Source organism: Aotus nancymaae, unplaced genomic scaffold, assembly GCF_030222135.1.
Source record: "Aotus nancymaae isolate 86718 unplaced genomic scaffold, 86718_ANA_hifiasm-v0.15.2.pri h1tg000057l, whole genome shotgun sequence".
NCBI lineage: Eukaryota > Metazoa > Chordata > Mammalia > Primates > Aotidae > Aotus > Aotus nancymaae.
The window spans coordinates 69,797,365-69,818,748 of record NW_026988471.1 but is presented as its reverse complement, the minus strand read 5'-3'; the positions used below and the strand labels follow the sequence as shown (position 1 = coordinate 69,818,748).

Here is a 21,384-nt window from a genome sequence, read left to right as displayed (position 1 = left end):
TGGAGATCTTACAAGACCCGTGCCCTGACCCCACCCGTTGCTTTCTCTAGAAACTGAAAGAGCCTGAGTCAGTGAGGATGTGTCTTTTTCTGGAGTCTGTGCCCCAGCCTGTATCCGGCAAGTGCAGCATTGCCTTGGCTTCCTCCTTTGAGGAAGCTGGAGACCTGTTGCTTTGCTTTGTCATGTGCCCTTGGCTCCCTCCCCCACTGTATGCATGTCTTGCTTCTCCAGGGAAGTTGCTACATGGGCACCTGCACTTCTGCTGGCAGTGCGGCCTCGCCCGGGAAGCCCCGCCATTGATAGTGCTCTAGTCCTGTCTCAAGCAGGTCTCAAGCATTATTAATACCTGGGCAGCTCCTCGGGTCACGGACCCCACAGTATTTCTTGTGAAATTCTGGGGATTTTTCCATTGTCAGGTGAAAAGTTGGGAGCCAGGGACAGGTGAGAACTTTTTCTCAGTCAACTTGAGTATTTATTTTATTACATTAGTTTTTTTTTTTTTTCGAGAAGGAGTCTTGCTCTGTTGCCCAGGCTGGAGAGCAGTGGCACTATCTTGGCTCACTGCAACCTCTGCCTCCTGGGTTCAAGCAATTCTCCTGTCTCAGTCTCCTGAGTAGCTGGGACTACAGGCACCTGCCACCATGCCTGCTAATTTTTGTATTTTTAGTAGAGACAGGGTTTCTCCATGTTGGCCAGGCTGGTCTCGAACTCCTGACCTCAGGTGATCCACCCACCTTGGCCTCCCAAAGTGCTGGGATTACAGGCGTGAGCCACCACACTGGCCAGTTTTTTTTTTTTTTTTTTTTTTCTGATTTGGCAGGCTTACAATGCTTGACTTGTCCTCTTTCTATGTTGCAATAAAATACTCTTGAAAAATTTATCCTTTTGTGTTTGAATATAAAAGAAGAAAAAAAATACTTGACTCACCCCTACTGACCAACTAGTCCTAATGCTTGTGAACATGTACTATAATATTTTCTTTTTGTTTTTATGCTTTATTGATCTAGCTATCTGTCTATCACTTCATTCTCTCTTTCTTTGTCCTTCTTTCTCACTTTCTCTTTCTCTCTCTTCTCTTTTTCTCATATTATATGAGCTATGCTTTCTTTGTTTTAATTTTCCCAGTGCTTTGGAAGATAAACCATTATTTGGGTGGGGCGTGCATGTGTGTGTAGTTGTCTAGTTGTCTAGCACTTTCCCTTTTCCTTTTTTTGGAGGGGGATGGAGTTTCACTTTTGTTGCATAGGCTGGAATGCAATGGCGTGATCTTGGCTCACTGAAACCTTCGCCTCCCAGGTTCAAGTGATTCTCCTGCCTCAGCCTCCTGAGTAGCTGGGATTACAGGCATGCACCATCAAGCTTGACTAATTTTGTATTTTTAGTAGAGACAGGGTTTCTCCATGTTGGTCATGCTGGTCTCAAACTCCTGACCTCAGGTGATCCGCCTGCCTCGGCCTCCCAAAGTGCTAGGATGACAGGTGTGAGCCACCACACCTGCCACACTCTCCCTTTTTCTTACAAACCACCCTGGCTTCTGGGATTATGGGCATTGTTCCTGGCATTGTTGCCCTGGTTGGGGCTGGGCCCTGGGTGTGGGGGCTGCCTTGGCTACCTTCGCAACCCCACCTGGCCAGGGCTCCAGGCAGCCTCCATCAGAGGTTTCAGGCCCTCCTTTCTTTCTATCTCTCTGTTCCCACCCCAGATCTGCAGGAGCCTCCCTTCCTATCTGTCCCAAGGCAACTTCCTTTTTTTTAGGTCTCAGAATGAACCTCTGTTTTTTGGGAGAAAAAACACAGGTTACCCAATTTATGATAAACTCAGTGTGTTTTCAAAAAGGAAATTTTTATTGTTCTCTGGGAGCCTAAACAAAAGGATTTCCTAAGGCTTCCTGAGGAAGAGGCACATCAGCTGAGCCTGGAAAGATGAGCAGAATTTAGGCGGTGAGTGGATTGGGGCACAGACGAGGAAAGACAGAGAAAACAGGAAATGCAGAGGTAGAGTGTGGCAGGCCTGAGGTACCGAGAGAAGTCCAGTCTAGCTGGAGTGTGGTGTGAGGTGAAGCAGGGGGCAGGCAGCTCTCGGGGGGGGCTTCAAAGCCACGGGAGGGGTTTTGGATTTTATTTGAAGGACAAGGAGAAATCAGTGAAGTGTTTTAGGCAGATGAGTGACACGATCTCAATCTGTTCTGTTTTTTACTTAGTGTCGAAGAAGCATGACAAATGATTTATTACATTTGAAAGCTTAAATGCTTCCAGGAATAACAAGATCTACAGACATGCAACAGAACGACGCCACTGGAAAACATTTGTCACACTTTTGTGGTTCTTCCTTCATACTGAGCAGCTTCTTGTTTTAGGTATCTTCCTGTATTTTGAACTCACTTTCTCAAGTTAGAAGCAGAACTGGCATTTACAGCCTTCCTTGCAGAAAAGTGCAGGTGTGAGGCTAGGTGTTTTGGGAGGCCCTTCAGGAGGCCAGGGCAGGAGGATCGCTTAAGGCCAGGAGTTGGAGACCAGCTTGGTCAACCCAGTAGGACCCCATCTCCACAAAAGATACAAGAAAATTAGCTGGGTGTGGTAGTGCAGACTTGTAGTCCTAGCTACTCAGGAGGCTGAGGTGGGAGGATTGCTAGGGCTCAAGAGGCTAAGGCTGCAGTGAGCCATGATCACACCACTGCACTCTAGCCTGGGCAATAGAGCAAGACCCTGTTTTTTTTTTTAAAGTGCAGTCATGTGACCCAGGGACCACCAGTCGGATTCAACCATGTGAGACCTTTGATTTGTCCTGGTGGTTGTTCAGAGCTCAGACTAGATTTAGTGCTGCCATTCCCAGAAGCAGATCAGTGTTCTTGGAGCATTTCTCCTGCCAGCATAGACTCTAAAGCTTGAGTCGTGTCTTCTGAGAGTCTATAATTATTACCTTATGTCTTTTTAAAATTTTGATTTTTCTGAGACACGGTCTCCCTCTGTTACCCAGGTTGGAGTGCAGTGGCACAAACATAGCTCACTGCAGCCTTGAACTCCTGGGTTCAAGCAATCCTCCCATCTCAGCCTCCTGAGTACCTGGAACCTCAGGTGCGTGCCACCACGGCCAGCCATTTTTTTTAATTTTTATTTTTAGTAGAGATGAGGTCTTGCTATGTTGCCCAGGCTGGTCTCGACCTCCTGAGCTCAGGTGATCCTCCTGCCTCAGCTTCCCAAAGTGCTGGGATTACAGGTGTGAGTTGCCATACCCAGCCATCCCTAGTATCTTTTAAAAAATACCTTTTTAGGCTGGGCTCAGTGGCTCATGCCTGTAGTCTCAGCACTTTGGGAGGCTGAGGCAGGAGAATCCCTTGATCCCAGGAGTTTGAGCCCAGCCCGAGCAACATAGGGAGACCCTGTCTCTACAAAAAAAATGCAAAACTTAGCCGTGTGTGGTGGTGTGTGCCTGCAGTCCCAGCAACTCAAGAGGCTGAGGTGTGAGAACTGCTTAAACCCGGGAGGTCAAGACTGCAGTGAGCTGTGATCACACCACTGTACTCCAGCCTGGGTGATAGAGTGAGACCTTGTCTCAAAAAAATTAAAAACACAACAACTTTATACTATAGAATAGTTTTAGCTTTACAGAAAAATTGTGATGATAATACAGAGAGTTTCTGTATACCCACCCTTTCTTATTTTCCCTATTAGCTTCTTATATTAGTATGGTACATTTGTCACAATTAATGAACCAGTATTTAACTGAAGTCCATACTTTATTCAGATTTCCCTGGTTTTCCCCTAACATCCTTTTTCTCTCCTAGGATCCCATCCAGAATGCCACATTATATTAGGTCTTCATATCTTCTTGGGATCCTCTTGGCTGTGACATTTTCTCAGACTTTACTTGTTTTTGATGATCTTGACAGTTTTGAGGATCACTTGTCAGGTACTTTGTAGATTGCCCCTTGAGTGGAATTTGCCTGATGTTTTTCTCATGATTAGACTGGGGTACTGAATTTCAGGAGGAAGACCTTGGAGATAAAGGACCATTCTCATCACATCCTATCAAGGGTACATACTATCAATATAATTCTTTACTGTTGGTGTTGACCTTGATCTCCAGGCTGGGGTAGTGTTTGCCAAGTTCATGGACTCCTGACTTACTCTTTTCTCCCTTTTCCCTTACTGAACTTTTTGGAAGGAAGTCACTATATGCAGCTCACACTTAGAGAGTAGGAAGTTACATTCTATCTTTCTCAGAATGGAATATTTACAGAAAATATTTGGACATTTTCTGAACTAGAGATTTATCTATTTGTGTACTTATTCAGGCATTCATTTATATCAGTATGGATTCACAGATATTTCTCTTACACTTTGGATTATAATCCAATGCTACTTTATTTGTTTTTTTGCTCAAATTACTCTGGCTTTGGCCATTGGGAGCTCCTTTATAGGTCCCTGTGTCATTTTGACACACCTCCATCACTGTCTTTTTTGTAACAAAACATCTCCTTACTTTCTGGTACTACAAGATGCTCTAGGCTCATCTTGTATATTTCCTGGCCCAGTTCTAGAGTCAGCCATTTCTCCAAAGAGCTCTGATTTCCTTTTTTTGGAGAATGGTGTTAGAAACCAAAACCTGGGTTCTGCATGTGGCTGTTGCTATTAGAATGTCATTGCCTCTTCCAGCTAAGTAATATTTATGTGTACACCTATTTTTTAAAGAAGATTATTATGCCTGCAACATGGTGACAGGGTAAGATGAGAGGCAGGGAGAGCAGTTAGGAGGTGGTTGTTGTTAGGAAGTGATGAATTGTTGTTGTATTTTGTGGGATGTAAAATCAGGACACTGCCTTCTCCTTTGACCTGCAAATACCTGCTGCACCATCCTGGATCCTCCTTTTCCTGGCTCTTTTTACTTAAGAGGTTCTGGAGCTAGAATTAAAGGTCAGCCATAGTCATAAGGGTGTTTTCTACTCAAAAATTGTACTGCTGAATATAGGCACTGACATCATGCCAAGAAACTGTCCCTACTAAAAAATAAAAGAAGCCGCTTCTCTCTCTTTCCTGGCTCTAGCTCCCTCTGGTTTGGCTTTAGTGCCAGGTAGACTACTCTTTCTTTCTTTTCTTTCTTTCTTTCTTTCTTTCTTCTTTTTTTCTTTCTTTCTTTCTTTTTCTTTCTTCCTTCCTTCCTTCCTTCCTTTCTTTCCTTCCTTCTTTCTTTTCTTTCTTTTTCTTTCTCTCTTTTTCTTTCCTTCCTTTCTTTCTTTCTCTCTTTCTCTCTTTCTTTTGACCAGGTCTTGCTCTCTGTCACCCAGGCTGGAGTGCACTGGCACAATCTCGGCTCACTGCAACCCCCGCCTCCTGGATTCAAACAATTCTCCTACCTCAGCCTCCCGAGTAGCCGAGATTACAGGTGCCCACCACCACACCTGGCTAATTTTTGTGTTTTTAGTAGAGATGGGATTTCACCATCTTGGCCAGGCTGGTCTTGAACTCCTAACCTCAGGTGATCCACCCGCCTCACCTTCCAAAATGCTGGGATTCCAGGCATGAGCCACCGCTCCTGGCCTAGTGTAGTATTTCTATATAATCTCCACACATCCTTCTGTATACTATAATTCAGTTGTGAGGCCCTGAGTGGCTGGTAATCCTGCCTTCTCCTTTGACCTGCAAATATCTGCTGCACCATCCTGGATCCTCCTTTTCCTGACTCTTTTTACTTAAGAGGTCCTGGAGCTAGAATTAAAGGTTGGCCATAGTCATAAGGGTGTTTTCTACTCAAAGCTGAGACCCCTTTCTAAGTGGCCAGTCCCAGCCCTAGCCCCAGAGAAAAAGACAGGTGTTTGGGGTTATGCTGGATTTGCCAGAGACTGGAATGATAGGACTGAGAGCTGAGGGGAGGGCACTAATGGGAAGAGGAAGAAAATAGGGCAGATGAGTGTCTGGGAGCCTGTAGGGGAGGGGCCCACTGGGGCGGGTTTCTGCAAAGTCAGTCAGGGAGGGAGGAAGAGCTTGGAGGGTGGTCAGGACCTCTGTCGGGAGCATATAAGTGTGGGTGTCTCAGCTTTGCTTCTACTGCCATTGGGCCACAGGACAGCCCTTCCAGGAACCAGTGGCTGGAAGCAGTGCTGGAGGATCAAGGAAGCAGAGATGGATGGTGAGGCAGTCCACTTCTGCACAGATAACCAGTATATCTCCCTGCATCCACAAGGTGAGAAAACTGCATCCCCAGCTCATGCCCAGTGAGGGATTAGCCTGCCTGTCCTTTGGCCCTCTGCCATATGGCAGCTTATTGCTGTCTTACTGACCTCCCTAGAACCTTGTCCTTGGGGATGCTGACCTGGCAAGAGAAAGGGGATGGACTTTGAATTCAGGTGATCCTGGCTTGGAATCCCAGCTCTGCACACTGAGCTGGTCCTGTGAGGCCTCCCTCCCTCCCTTCCTTTCTTCTTTCATTCAAACTAACTTTCGCTGCCCTGTGCTCTGGGCCAGGTTCTGTGCCGTGTGCACCACCAAAGCCTTGAGATTCAGAGAGCTGTGGTCTCAATCTCGGAGCTCCGCGCCTCTGTGTTGCTGCCATACCCACACCTAGCTCTGGCGAACAGCCCAAAGGGCTTCGTCTTCCTTCTCCATAACCACTTGTATGATAAGCATACAACCTAGGAAACTGAATCAGAGAGGATGAGGATGACTGTGTCTCAGCCTGCCCAGAGCCCTCTCACCTTGGACATTGGCTTCTCCTCTGTAGGGGTGGACTCTGTGGCAATGACTCCTGCAGCCCCCAAGATGTCGAGGCTCGTTCAGGCTACCCCAGTGTTCATGGCTGTGACCTTGGTCTTCTCTCTTGTGACTCTCTTTTTAATGGGTAAGCCCCCAGGTGACCCAAATCTCACTGACTCTCTCTCCTTTCAGCATAAAGTCCCCAAGGGCCCCAGATGCACACTCTCTGGGCCTCTCTGCTCCCAGAAGGATCATTCCACCTCCAGCTTCAGGCCCAAGCCACAGCTTTCCTGGGCCCAGATAGAGGCCACTGTTCAAGGGGAGCCTCCTAAGAACTGAGGTTCTGTTACTGGATGGCAAGTAAAAGAAAAAAAAAGAAAAAAAAAAAGAACTGAGGTTCATGAGGGAAACCCTGGGAGGGGCCTTGCTGCTATCTCCCCTGTTCTGGAACCCTTCCTGGGCATGGGAGAGCATGTCCTCCCAGGCTCAGGGCTGGGAATTTGCTGACCTGGGAAAATGGGATGTCTCAGTTCAACAGCACACAAGACCTGTGACAAAGCCTGTGCAAGCCATGCTTCTGGGAGACAACGTTACTGAGCATTTACCTTTTGAACTCAACAGTGAGTAGCTATGGTGGGGGTGGGGTGCAGGAGGGAGCTGGGACCTTCAGATGCTCAGATCCTAGGATGCTCCCCCAGTACCCCCAGACCACTGAATGGGTTCCACCATCCTCACAAAAAGAGATAATTTTTAAAAAACACAGTTTTATTGAGGTCTAACGGTGTACACTACTTAAAGCACACAATCTGATAAGTTTTTACATATGTATGTGCCTGTGAAACCATCACCACCACCATCTTCACATAGTCATCCTCCTCACCCCAAAGTTTCCCCGTGGCTCTTTGTAATTCCTTCCTCTCCCTTCCTCCCCTCATCCCTGGGCAGCCACAGATCTACTTGCTGTAACTGTAGATTAGTTTGCTTTTTCTAGTGCTTTATAGAAAAGAGATCATAGAGTATGTACTCTTTGTTCTTTACTCGTCATGTTATTTGCAAATATTTTCTCTCAGTCTGTGACTTGTCATTTCATTCATTTAACAAGATTTTAATTTTGATAGTCTAATTTATCATTTTATTTCTGTTATTTGTGGTCTTGTATGTGAGAAATCTGCCTGATCCAAGGCTCTAAAGATGTTCTTTTTTGTTTCTGGAAACTTTACAGTTTTTAGTTTTGCATTTAGTTCTCTGCCTCATTTGAGTTAATTATTATATAATGGTGTGAAATATGGACTGCAGTTATTTCTGGCATATAGATATACCATTGATTCAGTACCATTTGTTGAAAGGGTTATCTTTCTCCATGAATTGCCTTTGCACCTTTGTTGAAAATCAATTGTCCATATGTGTAGGGGTCTACTTCTGGATTCTTTATTCTGTCACATTGATTTGCCTACCTTTATAAAGCAGAATCTTTGACTGAACTTCCTGTACTTGGAAAGGTCGACTGTCTTACCTTAGCACAGCGACTGAGGCCTCATACATCTACATAGGCAGCACATGAGAAATAGTGAATGAATGCTCCAGAAAGGGTCCCTGCCAACTTGGGTTTTTCTCCTTTTTCCTGGCGGGAGACTGGAATCAGAAGGGGACCGTGGATGTCTGAGATTGGGTCCTAGTTTGTGAGGTGAACAAGGATGCTATCAGGACCAGAGGTAGATGCAGGTGAGGTTGTTAGGAAAGACCTCACAGATTAAAGGGGTTGCAGAGTCTCTTTCAATGTCCCCAACACAAGGCCTTTGACTCAGGTTTCCTGTGTCCTCAAATTGTTCTGTAGGGACCCTTGCCGTATGTAACACTGGGGGTACTGGCTCTTTAAAAGGCTATTTCAGCTGAGGTCCAGCATTAGTTACTTGGAGGGCATGGCATGCCTCTGTCATAGCTGTGGATTGAACAGGGTACTTCCTCCTGACACACCTATTTTGTTTTATTTCTGTTTTGTTTCTTTGTGTTTTCTTCTCCATGGAATTTGTCATCATAAAACTTGTATTTGTAGTGGTTTTTAGGAAGTAACGATGGTGAATCAAGCAGCTCTATTCTTGGTGTACAAATATACTGTAGGACTAACCACAGGCTTTATTCATACCTATTTTCTTTCTCATAACGACCCATCTATGGTGAAATTTCAGTGGAATTAAACTTCAACAGCTCTAAATGATATAATCAGTTACTTTCAAGTTGAGCAATTATAATGGCAAAATAATCCAAGCCTTAACCAGTATGACTCCTGGTGGCAGCTGGCTTACAGTGGGCAACTATTTCAATCCTTCTGACCCCTTCATTTGAGTGTAACAGTGAATTCAATCTTTGTTTCTTGGCTCACATTCTCAGGTGGCCTATCCCCAGGGTCTAGTTGGCAGTGTAACCAACACTCAGTGCTCGGGGGAGCACCGAGGGCTGTGCATTCCCCTTTCCCTTGGAAATGTTAAGAACACTCTGGTTGACCCATACAATGCTACCCTATGTCATGGGTCTCTTTGGCCGCCTTCTTCACTTCCTCCCTCCAGATCATCACCACTTTATCAGGGAGACAGAAATGCAAGAGCTTATCCAGACGTTTAAAGGCCACATGGAGAATTCCAGCGCCTGGGTAGTAGAGATCCAGATGTTGAAGTGCAGAGTGGACAATGTCAATTCTCAGCTCCAGGTACTCAGTAATCATCTGGGAAACACCAGTGCTGACATCCAGATGGTAAAAGGAGTTCTAAAGGATGCTACTACGTTGAGTTTGCAGACCCAGATGTCGAGGAGTTCCCTGGAGGGAACCAATGCTGACATCCAGAGGCTCAAGGGAGGCCTGGAAAAGGCAAATGCTTTAACTTCCCAGACCCAGAATTTCGTAAAAAGCAGTTTAGAAAACACCAGCATTGAGCTCCACGTGTTAAGCAGAGGCTTAGAAAATGCGAACTCTGAAATTCAGATGTTGAAGGCTGGTTTGGAAATGACAAATGCCCAGGCTCGGTTAGCCAATAGCAGTTTAAAGAATGCTGATGCTGAGATCCACGTTTTGAGAGGCCATCTAGATAGTGTCAATGACTTGAGGACCCAGAACCAGGTTTTAAGAAGTAGTTTGGAAGGAGCCAATGCTGAGATCCAGGGACTAAAGGAAAATCTGCAGAACACAAATGCTTTAAACTCCCAGACCCAGACCCTTATGAAAGGCAGTTTCGACAACACCAGTGCTGAGATCCAATTATTAAGAGATCATTTGGAAAGGGCAGGTGATGAAATTCACTTGTTAAGAAGGGGTTTGGAAACAGTCATAACTGAGGTCCAAAGAGCAAATGGCCGTCTGGACCAGACAGATGCTGAGTTTCTGGTATTCAAGGCAGAAATGGAAAATGCCAGTACCTTAAATGCCCAGATTCAGGTCTTAAATGGTCATATGAAAAATGCCAGCAGACAGATACAGACCCTGAAACGAGGAATGAAGAATGCTTCGGCCTTAACTTCCCAGACTGAGATGTTAGACAGCAATCTGAAGAAGGCCAGTGCTGAGATCCAGAGATTAAGAGAGGATTTAGAGAACACCAAAGCTCTAACTGTGGAAATCCAGCAGGAGCAGAGTCGCCTGAAGACCCTCCGTGAGGTCGTTGCTTCACAGGAACAGCTACAAAGAACCCAAAGTAAGTGGGAGGGAGGAGTCCTGCTGGGGAGGGTACAGGCCTTTGAGAGGGTAGAGTCTCCCGTACCATCTACCACAACATGCCTGTCCCTGAGGAGGAGCCTGGGGGCTGGAGAGAGGACCAAATCCGGGGAAATGGGCCCAAGGAGCCCAGGCGGTGGTGGAGATGGTGTGAGGTGGGAAGCGCTTGCTCTCAAGTTGCTCCTAACCTGACCACAGGGACCAAATGAACACAGGAAACCAGCTGTAAATGGTGCACATGTGTGATAAGGACAGCGAGGGCTAGTGGGGCCACATAGCCTTATTTCTGACTTCCTGTTATCCCAAATGGTATGATCTTGAGCGAGTTACTTACCTTCTCTGAGCTACACTTTTCTTATCTGCAAAGGGGACACAGTAATATTTGTGTCACAGTAATGATCAAATGAGCTCACACATGTAAGGCCTTTAACAAAGTCCCCAGCATTCATGCCCTCCCCTGATACTTTCTTGAGGCCCTATGATGTGTTGAGGTAAAAAGGTGAATAAGGTGTGATAGGCACCCTTAAGAAGCTTACAGGCTAGCAGTACAGACTTGCATGAAAGACACACAGACAGGTGTAAGGCTGATAGGTTAGAAGCAGGTACTGAGAACTGGGGTTGGGAGTGAAACAAAAAGAAGGGAAAAGAAATCTTCTAGGGGGCGGGAAGAGATCTATGGGGAAGGTATCAAAAGGTGTCTTATGAGAATATGGCTCTTGAACTTCATCTAAAGGATGAATAGGTGTTTGCCGAGCAAATAGGGTAAGAGAGCAATAGGTTCACAGGCATGGAGACACAAAAACATGCGGTTCTGGAAACTTCAGGCAGTTCTGTTTGACTGGTCTGTGGACAAGAGGGCAGCTGAGAGACAGAAGGGAGCGTTTGGGGCAGCCACTGAAGAAATGGGGGCTGACAAAGGAGAGGTTTGGTGGGCAGCTGTGAGGCTCCACTTTACTGCTCTGCCCTGTTCCTGGTCTGGGGTCAGAGGCCTCCCTTTTTCACACTTCTCCTAATGCCCTAATGTCCTTACTCCTCCCAGCTCTCACTGCTGCTTCAGGTGAGACCAGTGTTTTTCCACTTTGGGGGCACACACTGGAATCGCCCAAGGAGCTTTGAAAATACTGATGCCTGGGGACCCACCTCCAGAGCTCTGATTTTTTTTTTTTTTTTTTGGTGGGGGTGTCTGGGATTAGAAATCTTTTATTTTAACTCCCTAGGCAGAACTAATGGCATCTGGGCCGAGAACTATTAGCTTAATTTTTGCTTCTTAAAGGGCCAAGAAGTAGATATCTTAGGCTTTGGGCTGTACGGTCTCTGTTAGAACTACTCAACTCTGCTCTTGTAGCGATAAAGCAGCCAAAGACAGTAGCTGATGAGCATGGCTGTGTCCCAATAAACTTTATAAAAAGACACTGCTGGCAGACTGGAGTTTGCTAATCGTTGGTTTAGATGACTGGTTCTGGGCATCAGAACTACCAGAGGGCTTGCTGAAACAGATTGTTAAAACATAATTTTGGATTTAGCAAGGCTATGGTGGTCCTGAAAATTTGCATTTCTACCACATTGTTGGGTGATGCTGATGTTCTGGGACCACACTTTTCGAACCCCTGATTTACACACCCACCATCTCTTACTGGGACTTTCGCTATTGTGATGTCCTTGGTGTTTCAGGCCTGATTAGGAGTGCCTTATTCTGGTTCAGCTTCTACCAGGTTGACATTTTCCCCAGTGCAAATCCGAATACATTACTGTCCTTCTCAAAACCTTGTGGTGCTCCCCATTGCTCATAGGGGAAAAAAAATCCAATCTCTTTCACATGGGATGTACCATTTAGTACAAGTGAACCTGTCCAAATTCATCACCCACCCATCCTTTATGCACCGACAATACCAAGTAGGTTGAATAGATCAGGCCATGCTAGGCTGTTCCAGACCTTTATTCCTTTGTGCTGATCTTTTTCCCTGCCTGGGGTACTCTCCTTAACACTGAACACCTGGCAAACTCTTCCTCGGTCCTTTAAGACTCAGCTCCAGGCCGGGCATGATGGCTTACACCTGTAATCCCAGCACTTTGGGAGGCCAAGGCAGGTGGATTACCTGAGGTCAGGAGTTTGAGAGCAGCCTGGCCAATATGGCGATACTCCATCTCTACTAAAAAATACAAAAAATAGCTGGGCATTGTGGTGGGCGCCTGTAATCCCAGCTACTTGGGAGGCTGAGGCAGAAGAATCACTTGAATCCGGGAGTCAGAGGTTGCAGTGAGCCGAGACTGTGCTATTGCACTCCAACCTGGGCAATAAAGTGAGCTTATTTACCCAATTGCAACATTTCAAACAGCTGTGGCATAGATGATGTCAAAGAGCAGAGTGTTGTGGCAGGGAGGAATGAAAGAATGGACAGAATTGGGGCTTTTGCTCACTGGATGAGCTATTAGAGTTTGAATGGCAGGGTCAGGCAGACCAGGCGATGACAAGGTCGGTCCCAGGATGGCCATGGGTGCGGCAGCAGAAGTGGATGGAGATGAAGACAAGGAAATGAGTAAGGCTGTGGGATGGCTGTAAAATCTCCAGGGAAGATGGCAGGAGTTGAGGTGGAGAGGACAGTCAGGTGATAGCAATGAGTTGGGAGAGAGGGCAGTATAGCCAGGAAGCAGGTATCTGGAAAGAGAGAGCTGCCTGAGTCTTCCAGGAGTGCCCAAGCCAGGTGTCTTGAGGGCTGCTTCCAGGAGTGCTGGGTAGTGAGATGGCAGTGCAGCCCCCCAGGCCTTGGTCCTGGAGCACTAGGCATCAAGAATTGCATGGGTTTGTGAATCTCAGTGGGCAGGCCCTAGAGAGGTTAGAAAAGTTCCATCTGAGACCCCCGCCAGGAGCTCCTGGTTCTCTTTTTCTCTCCAATCTTTGCTCCAGGTCAACTTCTCCAGATGACCCTGCAAGGCTGGAAGTTCAATGCTGGAAGCTTGTATTACTTTTCTTATGTCAAGAAGTCTTGGTCTGAGGCTGAGCAATTCTGTGTGTCCAAGGGAGCCCACCTGGCATCTGTAGCCTCTGAGGAGGAGCAGGTCAGAGCTGTGAGCATGGGGTGGTATTGGTGGAGTTGGTGTGGAATAAGGGACTTTGGTGTTTTGGCCTTCCTGCTCTCAGTGGGTGTGGCAGAGACCTCCATGTCTCCTCTGCCAGGCAGGGAGCAAATATTTATTGAGTTCTGATGAACACATGCACTGGAGGTAGAATCCTGACAACAAACCTCCATGTCTTCCATGAATGAGGGAGACACCTGGAGGTCAAGAGACATCAGCAGGGAGGAAGGCCAAGGGGAGGTGGCACCAGGTGATGCCCTTAAGTGCTGGGAACACATTTCCCTCCTCGTGCCTTCGTTTTTCTCTCAGGCTTCCTTTCCAATCATTTTTTTTTTGAGACAGTATCTCGTTCTGTCACTCAGGCTGGAGTGCAGTGGCCTGATCTTGGCTCACTACAACCTTGACCTCCTTTGCTCAAGTGATCCTCCCACCTCAGCCATCTGAGTGGCTCAGCTCCCCCAAGTAGCTGTGACTACAGGTGCACAACATCATATCTGGCTAATTTTGGGGAATATTTTTTGTAGAGATGGTGTTTCGCCACATTGCCCAGGCTGGTCTCAAACTCATGAGCTCAAGTGATTCACCCACTTTGGCCTCCCAAAGTGCTGGGAGTGAGCCACCGAACCCGGCCCATCTTGATTTTAATGTCAGTTAATCTAGATGCTGTAGGGGGCCCATGAACAGGAGACCCAGGCTTTTTGGGAAGACTAGACACACACTATGAGTCTGAGGACCACCAAAACATGACAGTCTCAGATGGCTCATCTGTCGTGGGCCTTGCCAGGATTACTAACAAAGAACCACAATGTTTGTGGTCCAATTTGACTTGTAGAACTGCCCACCCCTTGTGGCTCTCCCAAGACCTCTGTTAGTGGTCTGAGAAAGAACATGCAACTTTGTAAAACACATCTTCTTCTTTTTTTTTTAGTTGCATTTTAGGTTTTGGGGTACATGTGAAGAACAAGCAAAATTGTTGCATAGCTGCATATGTGGCAGTATGATTTGCTGCCTTCCTCCCCTTCACCTATATGTTGCATTTCTCCCCATGCTATCTCTCCCCAACTCCCCACCCCCTGCTGTCCCTCCCCTATTTCCCCCCAACAGACCCCATTGTGTAGTGCTCCCCTCCCTGTGTCCATGTGTTCTCATTGTTCAACACCCGCCTATGAGTGAGAACATGTGGTGTTTGATTTTGTGTTCTTGTGTCAGTTTGCTGAGAATGATGGTTTCCAGGTTCATCCATGTCCCTATGAAGGACATGAACTCATCGTTTTTGATGACTGCATAATATTCCATGGTGTATATGTGCCACATTTTCCCTGTCCAGTCTATCATTGATGGGCATTTGGGTTGGTTCCAGGTCTTTGGTATTGTAAACTGTGCTGCTATGAACATTCGTGTGCATGTGTCCTTATAGTAGAACGATTTATAATCCTTTGGATATATACCCAGTAATGGGATTGCTGGGTCAAATGGAATTTCTATTTCTAGGTCCTTGAGGAATCGCCACACTGTCTTCCACAATGGTTGAACTAATTTACACTCCCACCAACAGTGTAAGAGTGTTCTTATTTCTCCGCATCCTCTCCAGCATCTGTTGTCTCCAGATTTTTTAATGATCACCATTCTAACTGGTGTGAGGTGGTATCTCAATGTAGTTTTGATTTGCATTTCTCTAATGACCAGTGATGATGAGCATTTTTTCATATGTTTGTTGGCCTCGTGTATGTCTTCTTTTGTAAAGTATCTGTTCATATCCTTTGCCCACTTTTGAATGGGCTTGTTTGTTTTTTTCTTGTAAATCTGTTTTAGTTCTTTGTAAATTCTGGATATCAGCCCTTTGTCAGATGGGTAGGCTGCAAAAATTTTTTCCCATTCTGTTGGTTGCTGATTCACTCTAATGACTGTTTCTTTTGCCGTGCAGAAGCTGTGGAGCTTGATTAGGTCCCATTTGTCTATTTTGGCTTTTGTTGCCAATGCTTTTGGTGTTTTGGTCATGAAGCCCTTGCCTACACCCATATCCTGAATGGTTTTGCCTAGATTTTCTTCTATGGTTTTTATGGTGTTAGGTCTTATGTTTAAGTCTTTAATCCATCTGGGGTTAATTTTAGTGTAAGGTGTCAGGAAGGGGTCCAGTTTCTGCTTTCTGCATATGGCTAGCCAGTTTTCCCAACACCACTTATTAAACAGGGAATCATTTCCCCATTGTTTGTTTTTGTCAGGTTTGTCAAAGATCAGATGGTTGTAGATATGTCGTGTTGCCTCCGAGGCCTCTGTTCTGTTCCATTGGTCTGTATCTCTGTTTTGGTACCAGTACCATGCTGTTTTGATTACTGTAGTCTTGTAGTATAGTTTGATGTCTGGTAGTGTGATGCCTCCCGCTTTGTTCTTTTTGCTTAGAATTGACTTGGCTATGCGGGCTCTCTTTTGGTTCCATATGAAGTTTAAAGTGGTTTTTTCCAGTTCTGTGAAGAAGGTCATTGGTAGCTTGATGGGGATAGTGTTGAATCTGTAAATTACTTTGGGCAGTATGGCCATTTTCATGATATTGATTCTTCCTAACCATGAACGTGGAATGTTTCTCCATCTGTTTGTGTCCTCTCTTATTTCGTTGAGGAGTGGTTTGTAGTTCTCCTTGAAGAGGTCCTTTACGTTCCTTGTTAGTTGTATTCCTAGGTATTTTATTCTCTTCATAGCAATTGTGAATGGCAGTTCATTCTTGATTTGACTCTCTTTAAGTCTGTTATTGGTGTATAGGAATGCTTGTGATTTTTACACATTGATTTTGTATCCTGAGACTTTGCTGAAGTTGTTTATTAGTTTCAGGAGATTTTGGGCTGAGACGATGGGGTCTCCTAGATATACAATCATGTTGTCTGCAAATAGAGAGAATTTGACTTCCTCCTTTCCTATTTGAATACCCTTTATTTCTTTTTCTTGCCTGATTGCTCTGGCTAGAACTTCCAGTACTATATTGAATAGGAGTGGTGAGAGAGGGCATCCTTGTCTAGTGCCAGATTTCAAAGGGAATGCTTCTAGGTTTGCCCATTCATTATGATATTGGCTGTTGGTTTGTCGTAAATAGCTTTTATTATTTTGAGATACGTTCCGTCAACACCTAGTTTATTGAGGGTTTTTAGCATAAAGGGCTGTTGAATTTTGTCAAAGGCCTTCTCTGCATCAATTGAGATAATCATGTGGTTTTTGACTTTGGTTCTGTTTATGTGATGAATTATGTTTATAGACTTGTGTATGTTGAACCATACTTCCATCCCCGGGATGAATCCTACTTGATCATGGTGGATAAGCTTTTTGATGTGCTGTTGCAATCAGCTTGCCAGTATTTTGTTGAAGATTTTTGCATCTATGTTCATCATGGATATTGGCCTGTAGTTTTCTTTTCTTGTTGAGTCTCTGCCGGGTTTTGGTATCAGGATGATGTTGGTCTCATAAAATGATTTGGGAAGGATTCCCTCTTTTTGGATTATTTGGAATAGTTTCAGAAGGAATGGTACCAGCTCCTCTTTGTATGTCTGGTAGAATTTGGCTGTGAACCCATCTGGACCTGGGCTATTTTTGGGTGGTAGGCTTTTAATTGCTGCCTCGACTTCAGACCTTGTTATTGGTCTATTCAGGGTTTCGACTTCTTCCTGGTTTAGGCTTGGGAGGAGGCAAGCGTCCAGGAATTTATCCATTTCTTCCAGGTTTTCTAGTTTATGTGCATAGAGTTGTTTGTAATAATCTCTGATGATGGTTTGAATTTCTGTGGAATCTGTGGTGATATCCCCTTTCTCATTTTTTATTGCAACTATTTGATTATTCTCTCTTTTCTTTTTTATTAATCTGGCTAGTGGTCTGTCTATTTTGTTGATCTTTTCAAAAAACCAGCTCCTGGATTTATCGATTTTTTTGAAGGGTTTTTTGTGTCTCTATCTCCTTCAGTTCTGCTCTGATCTTAGTTATTTCTTGTCTCCTGCTAGGTTTTGAGTTTTTTTGATCTTGCTCCTCTAGCTCTTTCAATTTTGATGATAGGGAAAACACATCTTCTTAATAAGCTATGGGAGACACTGGCACTATGGTCACGGCAGAGGGGACAGCAGTGCTGAGGCAGAATGGGCCAGGCACCAAGGCGCAGGATTTGATGATAGTCTCTCAATATTTAGCAAGGTTGTTTGATGAGAGACAGGTTGATGATAATGACAAGGCATGTAAATGATGTTCCACTGGAAATCTACCCTGTTCACCCCTTCTCATTTCCCTTAACCTTAACCTCAAACTACTTTAGCTGAGAAGCTTTCACCAGACTGTGAGTTAGTGGTGGCTTATACCTATTTATATTTGTATTAATTGCTTACAGATTATACTTCAGATTAGCAATTTCATTACACTACAAGAAAATGTATTTGCATAGGCTCTTGCTTATGTTTGTTTTGCAAAATTGTTCTACTTAGAAAACAGCCCTTAAAATAGTTTGACTCTTCCTGTTAGTCATATTAATCTTTCCTTTAACCGGCTAGGCAGTATTAAATAGAATTGAAGAAATACTGTAGTACTGATTTTACACCCCCCTCCCCACAAAGTTTATGTTCGAATTACATGCAGTGTGAGATTATCTGCAATAATTCATAGGCTCCAAGAGTGTTGATGAATAGTCACACATTTTTTTGACTTTGTTATAATTCATTGTGATAAGAATGATTCAAATGCAGATTTAACAATCTTATAATCTATTGAATGCCATTTTTGATAAAGCACTGGTGGTCTTATTGCCAAGCTGATTGTAATAAGGCATGAAGGGTGAAAAAAAAACTGTACATGTTGTGAAGAAAGTATTTAAATTCAAATTTGAACAGATTTAACAAACATAAGGAACTTGTTTTTCATTTAAAATGGTTATTTTGAAATGCAGATGAAAATGTATTCATCTTGTTTTTTTAAAATTTAAGGAAAAAATTTATACCATATTTTAAGACAAGAATGTACAGCAAAAATGTGGGGAACAGTAGTACACTGAGAGTCTGTGTATATGTAGTATGTGCCTTTCCAAGCCTGCCAGTCTTTTTAGCTTTGAACAGTACCCACCAGGCAGTCATTACTGTTCCCCAACCCACAACTATCTTTTAAGAAGTCTTAAAGCCGGGCATGGTGGCTGACACCTGTAATCCCAGCACTTTGGGAGGCTGAGGCAGGTGGCTCACCTGAGGTCAGGAGTTCAAGAGCAGCCTGGCCAACATGGTGAAACCCTGTCTCTACTAAAAATACAAAATTAGCCGGGCGTGGTGGCACATGCCTGTGATCCCAGCTACCCGGGAGGCTGAGGCAGGAGAATCGCTTGAACCTGGGAGGTGGAGGTTGCAGTGAGCTGAGATCGCACCACTGGGCAACAAGAGCAAAACTCTATTTAAAAAAAAAAAAAAAGTCTTACGTTCACAGTGAAAGGAATGTTGACTTTGAATTTATGCATTTATATTAATTGTCACTATAAACCAATGGGAATGGTAACTTTTAAACAAACTTGCTAAATATTAAGAGACTAAACTACTAAGTTAATAAATTATGTATAGCAGTGTAGTGGTTCTCTCCAGATGGTGTCTCACAATGGATTTCTGTGGCTTGACTATTTTTTTTTTTTTTGAGACGAAGTCTCACTGTTGTTCCCCAGGTTGTAGTGCAATGGCACAATCTCAGCTCACTGCAACCTCCGCCTCCCAGGTGGCTTGACGATTTTCTTAGTGAATATTTAAACTAAGGTAGTGACTGAGATTTGGTGATCTGGCTAAGTATTTTGAAACACATTTTGAATAATATGGCTTAGTGTTCACAGGGAATTAAATATGTTTTTTTTTTTTTTTTTTTTTTTTTTTACTCATTTCACCTTCCCTGTACTGTATATTTGGAACTGATCATTTAAAAAAATCTCCAAAAAAAAAAAAAAAAAAAAAAATCAAAAAAGAAAAAACAAAGAAAAGAAAAATAAATAAATAAATAAATAAGCTATAGGCAGACCTGTTCTTTGTCCTAGGAAATCCACAGCCTTCATCAAGGGCTGGAACTTTTTTTTTTTTTTTTGAGATGGAGTCTTGCTCTGTCACCCAGGCTGAAGTGCAATGGCATGGTCTCAGCTCACTGCAGCCTCCGAAGGGCTGAAACTATTTAGTGACAATCACCATGGGAGAAGCTGGACTTGCCCTGAGGGTACCTGGCTGGTATCAGGTCCCAGACAAACCATGGAAGGTCCAGGGAGGAGCTCAGCTCCTGCAGAGAAGTAGGCTCCATGCCCCTGGGACCAGGGAGGGACCGCCTAGACTCCTCTTCCAGGTGGCCTGGAGAACTGGCTCCCTACACACAGGGGCAAACAATGACACTGCCTTTTCTCTGCAGGCATTTCTGGTAGCGTTCACAGGTAATGCCTACCACTGGATCGGCCTCACTGACAGGGGCACAGAGGGATTCTGGCGCTGGACAGATGGGACACCATTCAATGCCTCCCGGAACAGACAGTGAGTCTAGCCACCATCTGGCGTTGTCCTGGGCACTGTGTTTGGTGGGCCCAGCTACACACTGTGTGTCCCTTCTGAGTAAATGATAGTGTTGTGTGTATATGTGTGTGTGACATATGTGATGTGTATGTGGTGTATGTGTGGTGTGTGTGGCATGTGTGTGGCATGTATAATGCATGTGATGTATGAGGTGTGCATGTGGTATGTGTGTGATATGTGTGTTTGAATACACAGGTGTAGTCATAGCTCTTACCTGGACTTCTTCACAGAGGGAAGAACAGGTCCTAAGCTGGCATGCAGCCAGTGAGTGCGTCTTTCTGGTTTTTTTCCCCCTACCCTACTCAGGCTTGGTTCCAAGGGATCCTGCCCTCTTGGAAGATATCTTAGTGTGAATTCTAGGGTGGGAGCTTGCAGCTTCATAGACACCTTTCCCTGTCCCTGGATCCTCAGTAACTAAGGGCAACCTGAGCACAGACACCCTCAGGGTACTCCTTCTCCCAGCCCTGTCCTCATCCTTGGGCCACTAGGTGATGAAGGACCCATCTCACATCAGCTCCCTAAGCCACAGCATGGAGAAGGGATGCTTCATTCAGCTAACAGAATAAAGCCCTGTTGTCTCCAGGTTTTGGGAAAGGAATCAGCCTGACAACTGGCGGCACGAGGATGGGCAGACTGAAGACTGTGTCCACATTCAGTGGAAGTGGAATGACATGAACTGTGACACTCCCTATCAGTGGGTGTGCAAGAAGCCCATGGACCAGGGCGTGGCCTGAGGGCAGGCCAGAGCGGAGGGGCCGATCCTGCCTGCCAGCACTGACCCTCCTCCTCCTCCTTGATGGCTTAGGAACCTCTGAACTCTACTTGTTCTCTGGGGCCTTCCATTGGCCTTTTGCACTTCCTGCCTTGTTCTTTGATTTAGCCCTTTTGAACATGCTTACCTTGAGTGACCCAGTGAGATCAGTGGCTTCTCAAGGGAAGAGGTTTGCATGCCCCTGTAGCCCCTCAGCACTCAGCACAGGCCTGTCAGATAGCAGGTCCTCAATAAATACTCACTGAATCAACAAAAGCTTTGTGATTGCTTGTCCCTGTGGTGGCCACATCACTCTCCTCCGTGGATTGGTTCTCCTTCCCTCAGTGTTCCTTCTGTCTCAAAACTAGCACACTTTTATTTAAGGGCTTTATAGCTAGTAACTTTTTGCTGTTTGTTGAAAACAGCAGAGGTTTAACACAAACTACAGGGATTTCATAGGGGTATAAAGTCCTAGGAGTCCTAGCTATCTTAGTTGTGTCCTGGGTTTCCTTTGGGTATAGATGGGGCTGGAGCTGTATTTTTTTTTCAGCCCTTTAAGCCACTCCAAAGACCTATTTCTCTTTCTAATCTGTGGGCTGGCCTCATCTCCTCTTCAGACTATTAATT

At 44.9% G+C, this 21,384-nt stretch overlaps 1 protein-coding gene across 6 annotated transcripts; it reads left to right on the top strand.

The window, feature by feature from the left end:
* Positions 1-1,768: 1,768 nt before the first annotated feature.
* CLEC4F (C-type lectin domain family 4 member F) lies at positions 1,769-21,033 on the top strand. 6 transcript variants are annotated; one of them, XM_064364213.1, is made up of 10 exons: positions 1,769-1,940; positions 2,201-2,356; positions 3,785-3,909; positions 6,062-6,180; positions 6,718-6,834; positions 7,220-7,309; positions 9,254-10,372; positions 13,298-13,449; positions 19,849-19,967; positions 20,590-21,033. In XM_064364213.1, the coding sequence occupies exons 4-10, from the start codon at positions 6,120-6,122 to the stop codon at positions 20,738-20,740; spliced, it is 1,809 nt and encodes a 602-aa protein (XP_064220283.1). In that variant the 5' UTR covers positions 1,769-1,940; positions 2,201-2,356; positions 3,785-3,909; positions 6,062-6,119; the 3' UTR covers positions 20,741-21,033. The 6 variants fall into 6 exon arrangements, with proteins under 6 accessions (XP_064220283.1, XP_012331108.1, XP_012331110.1 ...); XM_012475685.2 differs by lacking the exon at positions 1,769-1,940 and having other exon boundaries at positions 2,119-2,356; XM_012475687.2 differs by lacking the exons at positions 1,769-1,940; positions 3,785-3,909 and having other exon boundaries at positions 2,119-2,356.
* Positions 21,034-21,384: the final 351 nt, after the last annotated feature.

Bases quoted from the DNA above. Each gene is read 5' to 3' on its own strand.
- CLEC4F (XM_012475683.3), top strand. From the start codon at position 5,904: ATGAGTGTCTGGGAGCCTGTAGGGGAGGGGCCCACTGGGGCGGGTTTC. The intron at 6,181-6,717 runs GTGAGAAAACTG...TCTCCTCTGTAG, and splicing joins TATCTCCCTGCATCCACAAG to GGGTGGACTCTGTGGCAATG. The intron at 6,835-7,219 runs GTAAGCCCCCAG...GGGATGTCTCAG, and splicing joins TGTGACTCTCTTTTTAATGG to TTCAACAGCACACAAGACCT.